The sequence below is a fragment of the Trachurus trachurus genome (genome assembly GCF_905171665.1).
Source record: "Trachurus trachurus genome assembly, chromosome: 18".
Classification (NCBI taxonomy): Eukaryota; Metazoa; Chordata; class Actinopteri; order Carangiformes; family Carangidae; genus Trachurus; species Trachurus trachurus.
The window spans coordinates 8,807,107-8,824,472 of NC_139909.1; the positions used below are offsets into that span (position 1 = coordinate 8,807,107).

The 17,366-nt window shown below is 40.8% G+C and overlaps 1 protein-coding gene across 2 annotated transcripts; it reads left to right on the forward strand.

Moving 5' to 3' along the window:
* The first annotated feature begins 1,427 nt into the window (after positions 1 to 1,427).
* tec (tec protein tyrosine kinase) lies at positions 1,428 to 16,217 on the forward strand. Of its 2 annotated transcripts, none has more exons than XM_083993350.1 (18): positions 1,428 to 1,518; positions 4,759 to 4,962; positions 6,544 to 6,648; positions 6,733 to 6,814; positions 8,381 to 8,509; positions 8,993 to 9,039; positions 9,791 to 10,002; positions 12,102 to 12,167; positions 12,494 to 12,548; positions 12,730 to 12,812; positions 12,895 to 13,028; positions 13,593 to 13,667; positions 13,775 to 13,946; positions 14,495 to 14,711; positions 14,941 to 15,005; positions 15,098 to 15,216; positions 15,334 to 15,491; positions 15,592 to 16,217. In XM_083993350.1, exons 2-18 carry the CDS (start codon positions 4,825 to 4,827, stop codon positions 15,673 to 15,675), a joined length of 1,941 nt encoding a protein of 646 aa, XP_083849476.1. In that variant the 5' UTR covers positions 1,428 to 1,518; positions 4,759 to 4,824; the 3' UTR covers positions 15,676 to 16,217. The 2 variants fall into 2 exon arrangements, with proteins under 2 accessions (XP_083849476.1, XP_083849477.1); XM_083993351.1 differs by having other exon boundaries at positions 1,474 to 1,518; positions 4,764 to 4,962.
* Positions 16,218 to 17,366: the final 1,149 nt, after the last annotated feature.

A 17,366-nucleotide genomic window follows, 5' to 3' on the forward strand; every position in this document is an offset into this window, starting at 1 on the left:
ACATACTTGTATTAGTGTACAATTTTCAACATTTGTTCTTAAAAACAGTTTAGACATTTGATAGTCCCCCGTAACCCCTCAAAACTTTCCACATCTTCAAAGAATGGCCTCACTTTCAAAAACATTCCCGATTTCCATTAGTATTGTTAATTCCCAATGTGCAGTGGTAACATTTGCTAAAATGATCAAATCTGTTCAGTCATGATGTCCCAAACTCTCCTGATCTTCCATAAATATCTCATATTCCTGGAGTGCCATTGTTTTCAAAAATATTGACACTTCCATTAATAAAAAAAAAAAAATAACATACTGACAACAAAACTCTAGAAATGCTGTCCATTTGAAAGTGTCTCTAAAGGTTTCCTTATTTGTGTCTAAACTTTGTCTTTACCTGCTAAAAAGGCCTCAACTTTTCTGAAATGTCCCCATTATCTAAAGCCTCTTCACTGTTTTATCACTTCATCCAAATGTCCCTATCGTCAAAACATCCTCTTTTTCCAACATAACTCGAAATATATCATTTTTTTCCACCAAAAGTTTCTTCACTTTGCCAATAAGTCTTAACCTTTGTCCTCACCTTCTCAAAAGGCCTCAACTTTTCACAAACATCCAAAATGTCCCCATTTTCTAAAGCCTCTTCACTGTTTTATCACTTCATCCAAATGTCTTTATCGTCCAAACGTCCTCTTTTTCCAACATAACTCGAAATATATCATTTTTTTTCTGTCCACCAAAAGTTCCTTCACTTTGCCAATAGGTCTTAACGTTTGTCTTTACCTTTTCAAAAGGCCTCAACTTTTCACAAACACCCAGAAATGTCCTCGTTATCCAAAGTCTCTTCACTTTTCATCAATTTCTCAAAAATATCGTTATTGTCCACTTCAGTCCACTAGAAGTGCTTTTGCTTTGCATTTCCTTTTTTTTTTTTTTAAACTATTAAACTATTAAAAGAAAAAAAGTCCTTACTTTCATTAATGTCCCCATTAAGATGTAGTCACGGCTGATAAAAACGTCAAAATAGGCTACCAACTGCGACAACGAATAGACTGCCACAGTAAACGTCAAACACACATTCTCAACAAAGTCTCGTGTGTATTTTTATTTTTAACTGCAGTCTCTGCTTTTGACAAATGAAAGCAGTTTTTTTTTTTTTTTTTACAAAAATACCCCCGCTGCGTCTTTAAGGTGGACGTTTTCAGGTGGTCCTGCAGACCACAAACGCACCAGCAGCAGCAGCAGCAGGTTGAAGTTGCAGCATGAGATACTAAACATATCTGATCAGACTGTTGTGAAACGGTGTCATACACCAGTGACCCCCCTCCCTCTCTCTCTCTCTCTCTCTCTCTCTCTCTCTCTCTGGTCGAGCAAGTGTAGATACAAGGAAGTTTGTTTGTCCTTGTACATGTGTGTGTGTGTGTGTGTGTTGTGTGTGTGCGCGCCTCCCTCTCTTCATTTCCTGAATCCCCCGGCTCACACAGCGACATGGGAGTCACAGCTGGAGCCTGAAGCAGCAGCGAGGTAAGGGGAAACACTTTGCTTTAAGCGCGTCTTTATGTGTGTGTGCGTGTTTTTTTTGTTTGGTTTTTAAATTACTTTATTGGCGCGGTATAAAGTTTTTATTTGTGAATAAACACAGTCAGTTGCGCAAGAACTCTGCGGCTTTCACTTCACAAAACCGCGGACCTACAGGTTTGACTTCAGAGCGACAAAGACCCGAAGTGAAAACGGCAATTATCTGAATGTTAAAGTAAAATACTGTTGTTATAGTGAAATAAAGTCTTCATTATAATGTCACAATGACGCCCCAGTGGATAGAAACACAGCAGCCTAGATGTTAAAACAAAGAAACGCTGTTTCTTCTGTAACAGTGTCTTGTTTAAATGCTGTGTTTTTACGTTTGTGTGGATTTAATAGTTTAATATAAATGTGATTAGAGTTTAAATTAAACTGGTCCACCTGGAGACAGGTGTACAGGGATATGCGTGCTCGCGCCGCTGTCCAAAGTGCCGGGTGCGTGCGTTTGGTTATGACTTTCATTTGATGCGTTCAAGCACTGTCGGACAACCGGATTACACGTTGAACCGCCACTTTTTTCTTTTCTTTTTTTAAATATTCAATTTATTTATTTCCTTTATTGACCACTTGGTGTAAATCTGAGTCATTACGTCAAGTAAGCTTATTTCTAGAGCACATTCTTGAGTTTGAGTGTCATATATTTAACATTAAAATGGATAAAAGCAGGGTGAGAATATGAAATATTATGTCTATCGAGACGTAACAAGCATATCAACAAGAGTAAGAAATAACAAGGGGCCAATACACCAAAATAGGCCAATCAATAGTGTGACTTTACCCTAGGCCTCTTAAGGGATCATGATAAGAATATATAGGAATTGTACCAGGATATAAACTAATTATCCTCCATCAACTAATATTGACAATGAAGAACTTATCTTTGACCTCATTAGAAAAAATATCGATAACTGAGATGATATCGTTGCCTTGTGTACGAACACACCTGCGTATCAGAGCAAGAGATAATGAGAACAGTGTTGGGACCAGATAAGAAACCACAGCAACTTTCAACTGAAAATCTATTGACAAGCAGGAAATACTGGCTCGAAGATTGATAGTGCTGTTTACTCTTTGGGATTAAATTCAGATTTAAAACCATGACTACAACCTATAACTTATTTCACTGGTGTGAGTCGAGGATTTAAAGTCGAATTAATGACTCTATCTGTTCCTTCGGCGTTAAGGAGGAAGTAGAGACCAACGTTGAAACAGAAATCCCCACAGTAGTTTAAAAAGTAGATCAAACCCCAGTTTTGAGAAACCACATCTTTCTGAGCTACACAGAGAGAAAGTATGAAACAGTTTCCATTCGTGGTCAAGATTTATTTATTTAGTCAACTCCCATGTGGGATCAACTTCCTGTCATCGAGCACGTTGAGGATGCAGATCTGAATCCCGGGATGTGTCTGGTCACTGGGAACTGGGTCAAGAAACAAAGTCGTCCACCATCTTAGTAACAACGTTATATGCTCATGTTAACTGCCACAGTTTAGTTTAGTTTAGTAATCCAATGTTTGCATGATATGTTCAAACTTTTTAAAGGGGAACTACAGTATGTAAGTCAGGTCTCTTTTCCTCTGTTTTGCTAACCCTCCTCTCGGCCATGTGCATTTGTTTTTCAACGAAGCCGACGAGAAAGCAATCCATGGAGCGGTGGATAACGTTAACGTGTATATTTGTGTAGTCTTATCTGTCATAAACAAGAGATTACGGGTTACAGATGAGAGCTGGGACACCGGGTCGGAGGCTCTGATCTTACAAGGTTGGTTTTCAGCCAAGAGACGCTAGGTGGAAGGCAGAGAGCCTCCATTCTCCCTGGAACTAGTTACAAGTCACTGATTTAACCAGCACTAGGACTCTGGAGCTGGTTCATTAAAGCAGAAGTGCTGTAAGCGGAATGTTTGTGTTAATATAAGTCTTAAATAGTTATATCTTCCGACAGCAATCACTTACATAGAGTGTTTGGTCTGAAACACGGGTCAGTCAGTCACTCTGCTCTGCTGTAAGCCGAGGAGAAAACTTTCCTTGTATCCTACAACCTTTATCCAATGAGGAGAGAGATCAGCATAAAGGGGCGGTCCTCTCTGTGTGTGCAGCCAAGGGATGCGCGTGAATGTGGTGACGTAGGGACGAGGGCGGGGACTGCTAACTCCATCCGCTGACAGAAAGTTAGCTAAAATGACCGGATCGCTTACTTCTGCTTTAAAGGTAGGGTTGGAGATCCTGGAAAAACAGTTCTAGCAGGCCACATTTTGAAAATACGCAAGTCAAAAGTCCAAGCCCATTTCCTTAGACTTCTCTCTGAAGCCACCAGACCTCAGGAACACACAACGCTTGTTCAGCGTTGGGTAATCCCAATGTGAGTGACGCAGCTTTCCGCGATACTGTCGCGCGCGTCACTTGCACAGCAGCGCTAACTTTCCTCGAGTTTTTTCTCAGGGTTCATTCACGTGAAAGAAAACACATAACATCATAATAAACCATCCTGCATCAAGCTCATAGCTGCATCACCACCTACCAGACGTCAGTGTGGTACATTCATTGGTTTGCTGTTGAAGACTCTCAGCTTGATTGACACATCTCGATCCAATTGACCTTAAAGTTGCGTTCAAGATGATTTGATGCTGTTTTTACAGGATTGTCCGTCCCACAGGTGACTGGCTTTTTTCATTTTTGTAAAAAAAAACATCTAATTGATTGGGTGCAATCACAGTTTGAAGAGGATTTTAAACAATTTTGTACAAAAAAAATGCTCCAGAATAGGATCTCCAACCCAACCTTTAAAGGGATAGTTCAATATTTTGGCAAATTGGCCCATTGCCATAATCCCCTATAGTCATAGCAGCAGGTTCGTTACCTTTACTTGTCGGTGCAAGCTGTTTTTAGCTCTGAGCAGTTCGCCGCTCTGCTCGCTGGTTCTAAAGATATCTTGCACCGACAATTAAAGGTAACGAACCTACTACTATGACTATAGGGATCATGGCAATGGGCCAATTTGCCAAAATGTGGAACTATTTCTTGCATAGTTCCTCTTTAAACCACAAATACAAACTTGACAGTCAGTTTTGTTGGTTCCAGCTTCTTGGATGTATGGAAGCCAGGAAAGCCCATTAAATCAAAACATACTATAAATGTTTATAAAGTTACAATAACAAACTCTCTCTCTCTCTTTCTCTCCTTAAGCTCAGATCTATCCGGCCATGTTCTGACGAATCCCACCAATGGGCTGAATGCGTGGGCGGGGCCAGGATGAGTGTCGAGGTGATACTGGAGGAGACGCTGATCAAGCGTTCGCAGCAGAAGAAGAGGACGTCGCCGCTGAACTACAAGGAGAGACTGTTTGTCCTCACCAAGAGCAGGCTGACCTACTATGACGGAAAAGCAGAGGTTGGTTTTATTTACATGTCAGATTATTGGCGTTGTAGTCAAGAAAGACCATCTAACTCAGGACCAAACCAATGTGAGACCATTTTCAAGACCATTTCTGTATTCAGTACCAGTCCTCATAATAATCATGTTGCTTGATATTTACGTTATTCCTCAACTAAAAAGAAAATATAATTTTATATAAAATCTAAATCATATTTAATGTAAACAAAGTTTGGATTGAACAGAAGAACACATGCAGCTGAAGTCTCCCCCCACTTTTCAGATGGTCACACAAGCAGAAACTTTAGTAGAATCACATCAACCAAAGTGAGCGTGTGACAGAGAAACATGTGTGGTTAAAAAAAACAAAGATGTCACTACAGCTGTGGTCTTGACTGGTCTGGAGAAAAAAATCCAGCTTGACCGAGAGCGAGACCATGAAAATGTGGTGTCGAGTACAACAACAATACAGATTACAATCACTTTTTAAACGATAAGAAGCTAAAAAAAAAAAAAAGATAAGAAAACAATGTGGGTGGTGGTTAGCTTTAGCTTAGCAAACAGACAAGAAAAGACTGAAAACAGCTGGAAGTCACAGCTTCAACCACAACAAAAAAAACCTTGTTATACCCATGAATTACCAATTTTACATGACTGTTGTTGCAAAGAATTTAAATAATGTGTTAACTAATGAGCTTTAAATGTGGTATATTTTGTATACTTTGGTCTAGAGTTCTCAATTTCAACCCGACCCGAGTTTGTGCCGACTAATTTAGTTAATTGGGCGAGCTGAGTCGGGCTCGGACAGCAGGGGGAGGGAGAACAGAAAACAGACTAGCTTTTTTATCTGTTAAGATTATTTCATTCATTATTCAATGTTATGTTGTTGAAGTTTGGTTATTAGGTTCGAGTTGAAGTTGAAGTATTGTCTGCTGTAAAGGGGATGACAGTAGTAGTACATAATAATTAAGCAAGAAGAATATGCAAATTATAAAAATAAAGAATGCTGACTTCCGTTCTGACTAAAAAAAAAAAAATACTAAAACAAGATATGCTGAGGTGTGAAGTGTGCACGAAGTTCAGTCAGCGAAAAGTGTTGACGGCTGATTAAATGCAGCGATAGCCAGGCTGACATTGAAGCCTGCCTGGTAATATTATTGGTAATATTATTTTGGGACATGATTGATTGGTTGACTTTAAGTGATTAAAGATACTCATCATTTTTTTCACCCTCCATTTAAAAAAAACCCCCAACAACTCGAGTTAGACCGAGTGTTGTATGTGATGATGTTGGGAGAGCCGACAGGTCACAACACATTATTTCAAGAGGCTTTTTTCTTTTTTCTGTTTCAGTTTAGAGTAAAAAACACTTACACTAAACTCATGTGGAGCTTTTATCACTGTTTTAATCCATTTAAATGCACCGTTTGGGGAAATGACAGTTTGTTGCAGCTTCCTTATCAAAACATTTGATAAGATAAGCTGCAGAGGAAATATGACGCATCGATATGTTGAATGTGTCATATTTAAAAAAAAAAAAAATAATAGACAAACGCCTAAAAAGACGCTGCTGTTGACATAGATGGTTTCCTTTAACAGAAGAAGTTCAGGAGGGGCTCGATCGAGCTGGACCACATCAAGTGCGTGGAGATCGTCAAGAACGGAGGAGGAATCATCCCCTGCCAGAACAAATACCCGTTCCAGGTATCACACTTTGACCCCGTGTCTCTTTTAGAGGAATAGTTTGGTGTCTCTGTTGTCTTTTAAATCAAGTCTTCAACTGTCTAGGTGGTGTATGACACCAACACTCTCTACGTCTTCGCTCCGAGTCACGACAGCAGGAGCATTTGGGTCCAGAGCATGAAGGAGGGTCAGTTTCTATTCTCTATTCTTTATTATTCTGTAAAAACCAAAGAGTGGCAAATACTTATTTACTTTTGTTTTCAAAAGAAATCATTTTAAGGTACAGTATCTTCTTTGCTACAAAGTCCTGGTTGTATGATTGAGTTTATAGTCTTCATCGCTGTAAAGCTGTTTTCACACTTAAAACCACAAGTCGGTTTTTCACACGTTGAAAGTTTCCTTGCAGCCCCCACTTGTTTCCACTCTCTCCTTTATGGCACCTTCTGTTTCTAAGAGTTCATCTCTGAGACGGTGGCGAGACAGGTAACCCTGCTTTATAGCCCGAGACACAAGATGGCCCCTCGCGTTGCATCCGCCAATGGTTACCAATGACCTTTTTTGGACAATCACGAGGCGCTGGAGCCTATGTGATGAAATTAATGAATCAAATCAGGTGCTTGTATTAAAGGCCCCATGGCATGAAAAATTTGATTTTGGTTATTTTTTCGTGCTTGGGGAGGTCTCTGGGCCACGTATATACTGCCCCATGCATCAAACTGGTCATAAACGGAGAAACACACACCGCCCATTTGTAGGAACTGTCTCTTTAAGACGAGCAGATAGCACTTCCTCCTTTCTGTGATGTCACACACAAGGTAACTCCGCCCACTGTGACCAGTTGTTTTCTTTTTCATTTCAATTTTTATGAATGCAGCTTAGGTTTCAGTTACTTGCCTGTGATTGGCCCGACCACACGCCACTCAAAAACAGTCAGCCAATCAGAGGAGAGGTTCTCATTCTCTCTTCTGATTGGCCAAATGACCTGTGCCTGCTAGAGCTCCAGAAAGAGGCAACAGAAAGGGGCAGTAGAAACGATATTAAGCAGATCACAGGTACTCAAAACCAATGATACATCTTGTTAGGGATATCAGCAGGTAAATAAACCCAGAGAAAAGTGCACAGCAAGGGGCCTTTAAAGCTGAAGGCAGTTGTTTGTGTTAAAGCTCCATACAGTATAAAGGTAGATGTTTGTATTAAAGCTCCATACAGTATAAAGGTAGATGTTTGTATTAAAGCTCCATACAGTATAAAGGTAGATGTTTGTATTAAAGCTCCTTCAAAATAAAGGTAGATGTTTGTATTAAAGCTCCATACATTATAAAGGTAGATGTTTGTGTTAAAGCTCCATACAGTATAAAGGTAGATGTCCATGTGTAGTGTGATTATAAAGCAGCTCTAGGTTCTATATTAACACTCTACACAGCCTGTATTCAGAAACTGAGCCTTAAAAGCAGCCGTCAGGACTTCCTGTCGCTTTGTGATGTCACAACAACAGCAGTCACCAAGCCCCGCCCACCTGGACCCACCATCCAACACTTGCAGGATTTGGATTTGGAAAAAAAAAAGGAGCTTGTTAGTTGTGTTTATCTGGTTTTATGTCAAAGTTAGCACAGGAGCTAATAATAAACGATCAATGAAGTCAGAAGATTATTGAACATATTTCCATTTCTTCCTTCTCTGCCAATAGCGTGTGAATGCAGCAGGAACAAACCTCACAAAACCAAACCTATTTTTTCTGTGCGTGTGTGTGCAGAGATCAAAGACAACGCTGTGGTCCTGACAAAGTTTCACCCCCAGTTCTGGCAGGACGGGGCGTGGCTCTGCTGTCGCCAGGCAGAAAAACAGGCACCGGGCTGCGAGGAGTACAACCCATTTGGAGACAGTAAGACAAACACACACACACACACCTGAAATATGAGAGGGATCCATTTACAGTTGTTTAATTTTTTTCCACTTTCTTTTGATACTACAATCAGCTTTTTACATATTTTGTGTTTTACATATTGATCAATGCAAATTCTCTTAAGTTTTTTAACTGAACGACAGAGTGAATTAATAACGACATGCTGCTCCTTTGGTATTTATATTTTTGCAACATCTGAAACACTTGAGTCACCAAGTGTAAAGAAAAACAGGAAGTCACAGTGCTAAAATGAGATTAAAACTGTGAGACATATGTCATTCAAACACGCAGCAGCGGCTGTCGCCACACATTAAGCGTCACTTTCTTGTGTGGCAATGTTTTACACAACCTGCAGCAGAGGTCAAAGGTGACCGGCAGAGTTGTAGACTTGTGGAGTTAATAATGAAAATGTTACAGATAGAAAGACACGTACTACTCACTGTTTCCGTTCCTCTTTTTTAGTTTCGAGAAAGCCTTTGCCCCCAATTCCTGGAGAGGAACGTAAAAAAGTAAGACAAACCACTATCCACCCCCACACACACACTCATACACATAATCATCATGATTAAAGGGATAGTTCAACATTTTGGCAAATTGGCCCATTGCCTAATAGTCATAGCAGTAGGTTCGTTACCTTTAATTGTCGGTGCAAGCTATTTTTCGAACGGCGGAGCAGAGCAGCGAGCTGCTCAGGGCTATGCTATGGAGGCTAAGGGAATTTCTTGGTTTCCCTCATCAAACTCATCAAATACACAACCCAACAACTCAAAAACGCTCTGGTGGACAAGTTGTGAGCTGCACCTTCACCACGTTATGAGATAATAATGGAATGTTACGAGACACAGTTGTTTTAGAGGGAAATTCATGCAAAACCGCTGATGCGCGTTGCGTTCAGGGACGGTTTTTCAGCAAGCAGTCTCTCTGTATTTACCCTGTATTTACCTCGAAAACGGCTCCGTTTCGTAACGTTCCATTATTATCTCATAGCGTGGTGAATGTGCAGGTCACAACTTGTCCACGAAAGCGTTTTGGAGTTTTGGGATTTTGTATTTGATGAGTTTGATGATGGAAACCAAGAAATTCTGCTGCTCCGCTCCGCCGTTCTAAAAATAGCTTACACCGACAAATAAAGTTAACGAACCTACTGCTATGACTATAGCGATTATGGCAATGGGCCAATTTGCCAAAATGTAGAACTATCCCTTTACTTATCAACTTATCAATCGCAGCCCAATCCTCCTCCTGCTTCTCTTTCACCAGCGGCGGCCTCCTGCTCCCCTCCCCCCGCCTCCTGAGGACAACGGCGACAACTTTGTGGAGGATGACGATGACGAAGACGAGGAGTTGGTGGTGGTGGCTATGTACGACTTCCCGGGCATCGAGCCGCCTGACCTCAGCCTGGTCAAAGGAGGCGAATACGTCATCCTCGAGAAGTGTGATGTCAACTGGTACAAGGCGCGCAACAAGTATGGGTGAGTGTCAACTAGTATTTTTTTAATATTTCCGATTATTGGACTGGTTGATAATTCAGACATTCACGATCCTCTAAGTGTGAACTCACAATATTTAATTGATAATTTTGAGGTTTTGAAACTGTGAGACTCCCCAGGGGGCGTGGGCTGATAAATGTGAGGCAAAAATATTACAGTATGTGAGATTAAAGTGACAGATGTTCTACAGAACAACAGGAAGATAGTAGTTCTTGTGGTCTGGCCTCTGATTTGGCATCCTTATCAGTGTGGTCAGCAGTTGAACCAGCAGCAGTGGTGGCAACTGCAATGCACACACAAACACAAACACACACACACTTGATTCACATATTTTTAGATTCTGCATTTTCTACTTTCAGATATTAGTTACTGTTTATGTAAAAAAAAACAAAAAAAAAAACAGTTTTATAATCACAGGAACAAAGATGCTCCTGATAACTCTAGAACTTGCTAACATGCTAATAATAGCAGTGCAACAAGCACATGATGTTTACCATGTTTATTCATATGCTAGCATGCCCCCGCTAAAACTAGCTAATTAGCACTAAGCACAGCTCAAGGTAATGGGACTGCCATTAGTTATTAAAGTTGGTAGTTGGTTGTAGCATCCCCGGCTAAATGATGGTCGGACTCTCAAACTGATGGTTCACAATGTTTTATTCCTTGGACCGTATTCAATGCAAACACACCGTAAGAGCTATGAAAAGAAGAAAACAAAATACAGTTACCTTTACTCTTACTTGAAATTACCTTTAACTACCTTTATCACAAACAATCATGTAAGTTGACTCTCTTTTTATCTAATAAACTTATTGTAGACTCACAGGTTTTACTCCATGAATTTAAATATATATTTTAACTGCTACGATTGATGTTACAGTCATGAGGGAAAATTCACATTTTAACTGAAAGACAACCTTACATAGAGTGCAATATAAAACAATATTTGACATGAAATTTGCATTTTTAACCGTTCGTTTTTAACCCAATAAACAGTTTTTAACCTTAGCAGACCGCATATAAAACAGACAAAATACGTCCTGTTGCATTACCAAAACAACCTACGAGTTAGCTTACAGCTTCATCTCACTTCAATACAGACCGACACGGCAGCTCGCCGATGCTAATAGTAGCTACCGCTAACCACAATACGCTTTATGCATGATAATATCCACGGCAACCAAACTCGAGCCGGACATAAATATAGCATGAAATGGTAACAAAACAAACCTTGTGCCCCTTATTAGCCAGGTGCTAGGGCGTTCCATGTGGGTTAGACACACTTTGCTTGCTTTTAGCATTGAAGACACTCTTTTAGCCTTGCAGACACACTTTTCCTTCTGCCGGTAAACTCCGAAGCACCGGATGTGTACGAGGTCTCAGCGAGACGCTTTCAAAATAAAAGCACTGAATATCCGTCTGCTTAATATATAAAAAATAAAAGCCTGGCTTTAAAGAATGTTACTAAGTAAACATAAAAACACATTTATAAAAATACTATGCTCATATTAAAGGTCATTTACATGGTTCTTCCTCTGGTGAATGTAATTAAATACACAAATACAACATTTTAATGAAAATCTATGTAGGAAAAAAATATCACACTCTTTTTCAGAGTCATACTGAGTTAAAACATGAAACACACATTTGGTATGATGTAGACTATTGTATTTGATGTCCATCACGAAGAAACACATAGAAATCTGCTTGGAAAACATAGAAAAGATGTGCTCCTTATAACTGTGGAATTTATGAATCATCACATTTTTAAGTTTCCTTTACTGAAGTGATAGTTATCTTATGCATTACAAAACAAGAACTGTTAATAGCTAATTCTGCACCCTTGTAATGGTACCAATTTGCCAAAAGGCTCAAGTTGTAGTTCAGAGAACTGTTACACTTCAACCAAAGCATTATGTGAACTGTAGTTCTAAAAATGATACAATCAAGTGATGGAAAACGTAAAGATAATACCGAAACACCAGCATGTTAGCATGCTAAAGTTAGCAATTAAGCATTTGGAGCCTTTGTTTTACATGCTAACTCATGTCCACATTGGTTTCCTTGTATGTGTGCCACAGAGAGGAAGGTTACATCCCCAGTAACTATGTAACCGAGAGGAAATCTGGAAACCTGGTGCAGTATTGGTGAGTGTGTTAATCATTTCGCTGCAGGTGCAACTTTGAACTTGCAGGAATTTCCTGATGTTGATGAAACAGTTGATGGTTAAATCCAAACAAATGGACTTTGACACAGCACTCAATGGGATTACATTTATCAAGTTTGCAACTTACTGTAAGGTCAGGACCAGTCGAAATACCAGTAGGAAATCAGATTACATCATATATGTTGTATAGCATACTTATCTGCAGATATGAATTTCATGACAAATTGGTGATGTGAATTCATCTCACGGAGTTGTGAGGTCTCAAGATACCATTGTGAAGGATGTTTATCTGTTGGTTTGTTCCAGTTGGTACAGTAAACAAGTCAACAGGAACAAGGCGGAGGAGCTGCTGAGGAAGGAGGTGAGTCTTTTTTCATTCCATCTTGAGCTTCATCTCTTTGTCTTATATTCAGTTCCCTTTCCCTAAATCTTTCTGCCCATCTTATGTGAATGTCCAAAAAAAAAGAAAAGAAAATACTTTTAAAAAAGAGAGAAAAGTTATATCTGGGTTTGAGCCTTGGTCTTTGTGTCGCCCCCTGCAGGACAAAGAAGGAGGCTTCATTGTCAGAGACTCCAGTAAACCAGGCACCTACACCGTCTCCCTCTACGCCAAGTCTGCTGCAGGGTAATGGGACCGAACGCTTGTTTAAAAGCCGCAAACTACTGATGATGTTTGTTGTTTCAATGATTTGTGTGTGTCTTGGCAGGGAGGGCGGTGCAGTGATAAAACATTACCACATCAAGGAGACACAAAGTTCACATCGACAGTTTTACCTGGCTGAGAAACATTTATTCAGCACCATCCCTGACCTGATCGAGTACCACAAACACAACGCAGCAGGTAAACAACTCCTTATTCACTGTTGTATATACAGATTGCAAACTGCTAACTTTTTTTTCAAGATATAAAGTGGATAATGAGAATTTATGATTGAAAAACAGAAACTCAAATTTCAGTTCTTGAATCGGGTGAAAAAACATATGTAACTGAAGCTTAGAGCAGGAGCTTCTTATTTACATTTATGTCCTAATTGTCCCAAGTAGTCCATTATGGAAATAGACCGTCTTGTGAGTTTTCATTTTCCCTTTAATTTTTAGATTTAGGTCATAGAAGATGTATTTTTTTGGTGCATCTTGCCTTTATTTTAGACTGGACAGTCAGGAGAGAAAGGAAAGGAAAGTTAGGGAAAGAGAGATGAAGAGAGATGAAGCAAAGGTCTGTAGGTTCAACATGAACCAGTCTAAACCCATCTGGTCTGCACTCCGTCAGGCACACTGCTGGAATATACCCATTTTCCCTTTAGTTTGAATCTTCCATAGTTGTGCTGGTATTTAGTTGGATGTTGGCTCATGTAAATCTTATATATATGTATAAGTGTGTACATTTCTGTGTCTGTCTATCTAGGTCTTGTAGCCAGGTTGAGGTATCCTGTTGGGAAACAGGACAAGTGTGCTCCGTCCACCGCTGGTTTCAGCTACGGTAAGTCCTCACAGCGTTCTTTCAAACAATACCTGAGCTCTTTTGTCTCCACGTTCTTCTTACCTTCCTCTTCTTTCTGTCTCTACCTCTCTTTCCATCCATTGCAGAGAAGTGGGAGATTAACCCCAGCGAGCTGACCTTCATGAAGGAGGTAGGCAGCGGTCAGTTCGGCCTGGTGAGGCTCGGCAAGTGGAGGGCTCAGCACAAAGTGGCCATCAAGGCCATCAAGGAGGGGGCCATGTATGAGGAGGACTTCATCGAAGAGGCCAAAGTCATGATGTAAGGACAATGAAGGGAGAAATACAGTAGTAGTATCTGCATGAATGGACAATGCCTCAAGTAATCTTGAACCTCTGCCGCCATTTACTGGAGACTTGTAGGAACTGCCACACTCCTCTTGCCTCCTGGAGCTGTGGTGGCCAATGGATGACACCAATGATGAAGTCACAGAGTATATTTGAAGGGCGATGATTAGAGTAGAGAATAAGCACAAAATAAGTCCTTGACTTGATTGTGGCACCTTTTTGGAACAGCATAATATTCAGGGTTCCCACACCTTCTTAAACATCAAATTCAAAGACCTTTCAGGCACAGTTCCCTCAAATTCAAGGGTTAAACTTGTAATGTTGGTATAAGCGACCCTTCATCCTGTTGGAAGAATCTTTCACTCCAATGCACAAAAACATTTTATTGCAAATATTGCCATAATGGGTCTGTAGTATGATGTTCTTTGCCACCACAAAGTTCACAGAGCTCGCCAATGTAGTTGGGGTGGTCATCAATGGTTACCTATAATGACTATAATGATGGTGTGTTTGTTTCACCAGGAAACTGTCCCACCCTAAACTGGTGCAGCTGTACGGCGTGTGCAGCCAGCAGCGACCCATCTACATCGTCACAGAGTTCATGGAGCAGGGCTGCCTGCTGAACTACCTCAGGCAGCAGCGGGGCAGCTTAAACTTGGGCGCGCTGCTGAGCATCTGCCTGGATGTCAGCGAGGGCATGGAGCACCTGGAGACCAATGGATACATCCACAGAGATCTGGTAACATCATGTTAATACTGACCGTGTCCCATCCTGACACAAATCTGTATGACGGGCTTGAAAGTTAAGAAGTACTGAAATCATTTGTACCAAACTTGTTGGAGGAATGGGGCACGCACCAGGGAAGGACCCATACAATTTTAGGGCATATCAGAATCATTTATTATTGATTAGAATTGTACATTGTTTGAGCACAGATCGATTGAATTGGTCTCTTCCTCCTCTGAAGGCTGCCAGAAACTGTTTGGTGAATGATGCTTTGGTGGTGAAGGTGTCAGACTTTGGCATGGCCAGGTATGGATTTGACTCTTACAGATCGGGTAGAGATCCCCGTCTGTGGTCGTCTATCTGTTGTCTCATATGAATGTTAACATGTTTTCTTGTAGGTATGTGCTAGACAACCAGTACACCAGTTCATCAGGTGCCAAGTTTCCTGTGAAGTGGTCTCCTCCTGAAGTCTTCAACTTCTGCAAGTACAGCAGCATGTCGGATGTGTGGTCCTTCGGTGAGAGCATGTTAATGTCAATAAATCACCAAGACGTTTGGTAACATTTAAGGCATTTAAGGTAAAGGACAGTAGCCTCAACTTCATCTCCCCTTCATCTCCCCTTGGTGTATCCAGGTGTGCTAATGTGGGAGGTGTTCACTGAGGGTCGTATGCCGTTTGATCAGCATCAGAACCACGAGGTTGTTACCATGGTAACCCAGGGTCACCGTCTATTCAGGCCCAAATTGGCCCCGCCTGCCATATATGACATCATGATGGCCTGTTGGCACGAGGTGAGGAATAAGGAGAACCCCTTCTGTTTTGGTATTACATCATCAAATATTATATTACCAAAGAGCTGAGTTCCTGTGTGTTTTGTGTCTCTGTGTGCAGAGGCCGGAGGAGCGTCCGTCGTTCGCTCAGCTCTGCACCATGATCGGCGACTCTTTGGAGAGTGATGCCCCACCTCCGAACTGACCACATGACTGAATAAGGAGCTTCCTCCATCCACAGGTGGCCTCATATTGGCCCCTAATTCCTGCTCCGTGGCCGCTACTGTGGCAACCTGAAGGTCATGAAGGAGATGATGTAACGGCAACTGACCAATCAGATGGAAGGGAAGGACCAATCACCACTAAGTCCAATCATCCACCAGTTTGTTTATTTGATCCAGTTGCCTCCAGTTTGCTCGACCAGCAAAACTCACAACTGGACCGACAGTGTTAAAAACTGAAGTTGCGTTCTTGAACGTTCACAACACAGACTGCTGCTGGAGTGGGATTTGTTTTTTGGGGGTGAGCGACACGAAGATGAAGTGACGGTGTGTCAGTGTTTCCTCTAGAATCTGGACATTAACAGACCACAACACACTATATGAAGCTTTATGTTCCTTCCAGTAGGAACCAAAGTGTGTGAACTGTTCCTGGGAAGTTTCACATCAGTTTTTTTTTGTCTGACAAAAGTGCTGAAAAAAGTTTCATGTCATTTTTATAACATCCTAATATTAAAATCCTTTAAATGAAGAATTAAATGATTTGTGGGTCATACATCTCTTGATTACACTCAGTGGGCTTTATGCACAGCTCCACTACTTCCTGAAATAAGCCAGCTTGTTTATTTCCTGTCTTACATTATTGGACCAATTGATTAATCCAGATGTGTCTGACCTCACAACAATGGTCAGACGCACCTGGATTAATCAGTTGGTCCAATAATGTAAGACAGGAAATAAACGAGCTGGCTTATTTCAGGAAGTAGTGGAGCTGTGCATAAAGCCCATTACACTCCATTAATAAGACAAGTCTATAGCAGTAAATACAACAGTATTAGAATAATGGTATTAGATAAAATACCACATCAAGTTATCATCTTACTCCGCTAAACTATTTATCTAAACGTGCTGATAGCTGTTAGCATGTTAAGTGTGACTATCGTAACAAGCTGACAGTAGTGTTTAGCCAAACCACAATATCACAGAACTGGTTGGTTGGTTGGTTTTTCATACGTGAGGGTGGATTACAAAAATCCTCATAAACTGCTGAATTTACAGTAAAATTCATTCTTCCTCGAAACGCTATATGGGGAAGCACGTCTGGTTTCCAGTGATGTTAAACACGAAGACACTGTTCGTCTGACTTTCTGGTATGTAAAGCTTAATGAGGTTTAGAAAGAAAACAAATGTCAAAATACTAAATGTTTTGATTTATCACATTGTTTTTTATATTTTATTGTGTTTTGCTGTGTATGATTAATTGCATCAGCCGGTTTACTTTAGCTCCTGTTTTCGGTTTTGGAAAAGCTTTAAAGGGACAACGAGGAGTTTGTATTTGGTTATTAAAAAGTCTCACATTAATGTGGATGAATCTACGCTACCCACACTTGTTAATGTCTCCTTTTTCGATAAATATATCGTTTTGTCTCTATCGTTATTTTGTTATTATGGTGGAAATGCTGGGCGAGCCGACCAGCGTTTCCTTACTTTTGGTTTCGCGGGCGCTGCCAGGCGGGTCATGATAATAACCCATGATAATAATAATGGTTGGAACTACGGCAGTATCTGATCGTCTTCGAACCTCTGACTTTCATCCTTGATCAATGAAAACATTCTTGGCAAGACGTCCGTCTTGCGCCGGTCCAAGAATTTCACCGTGCGCGCGGAGGCTCATGGT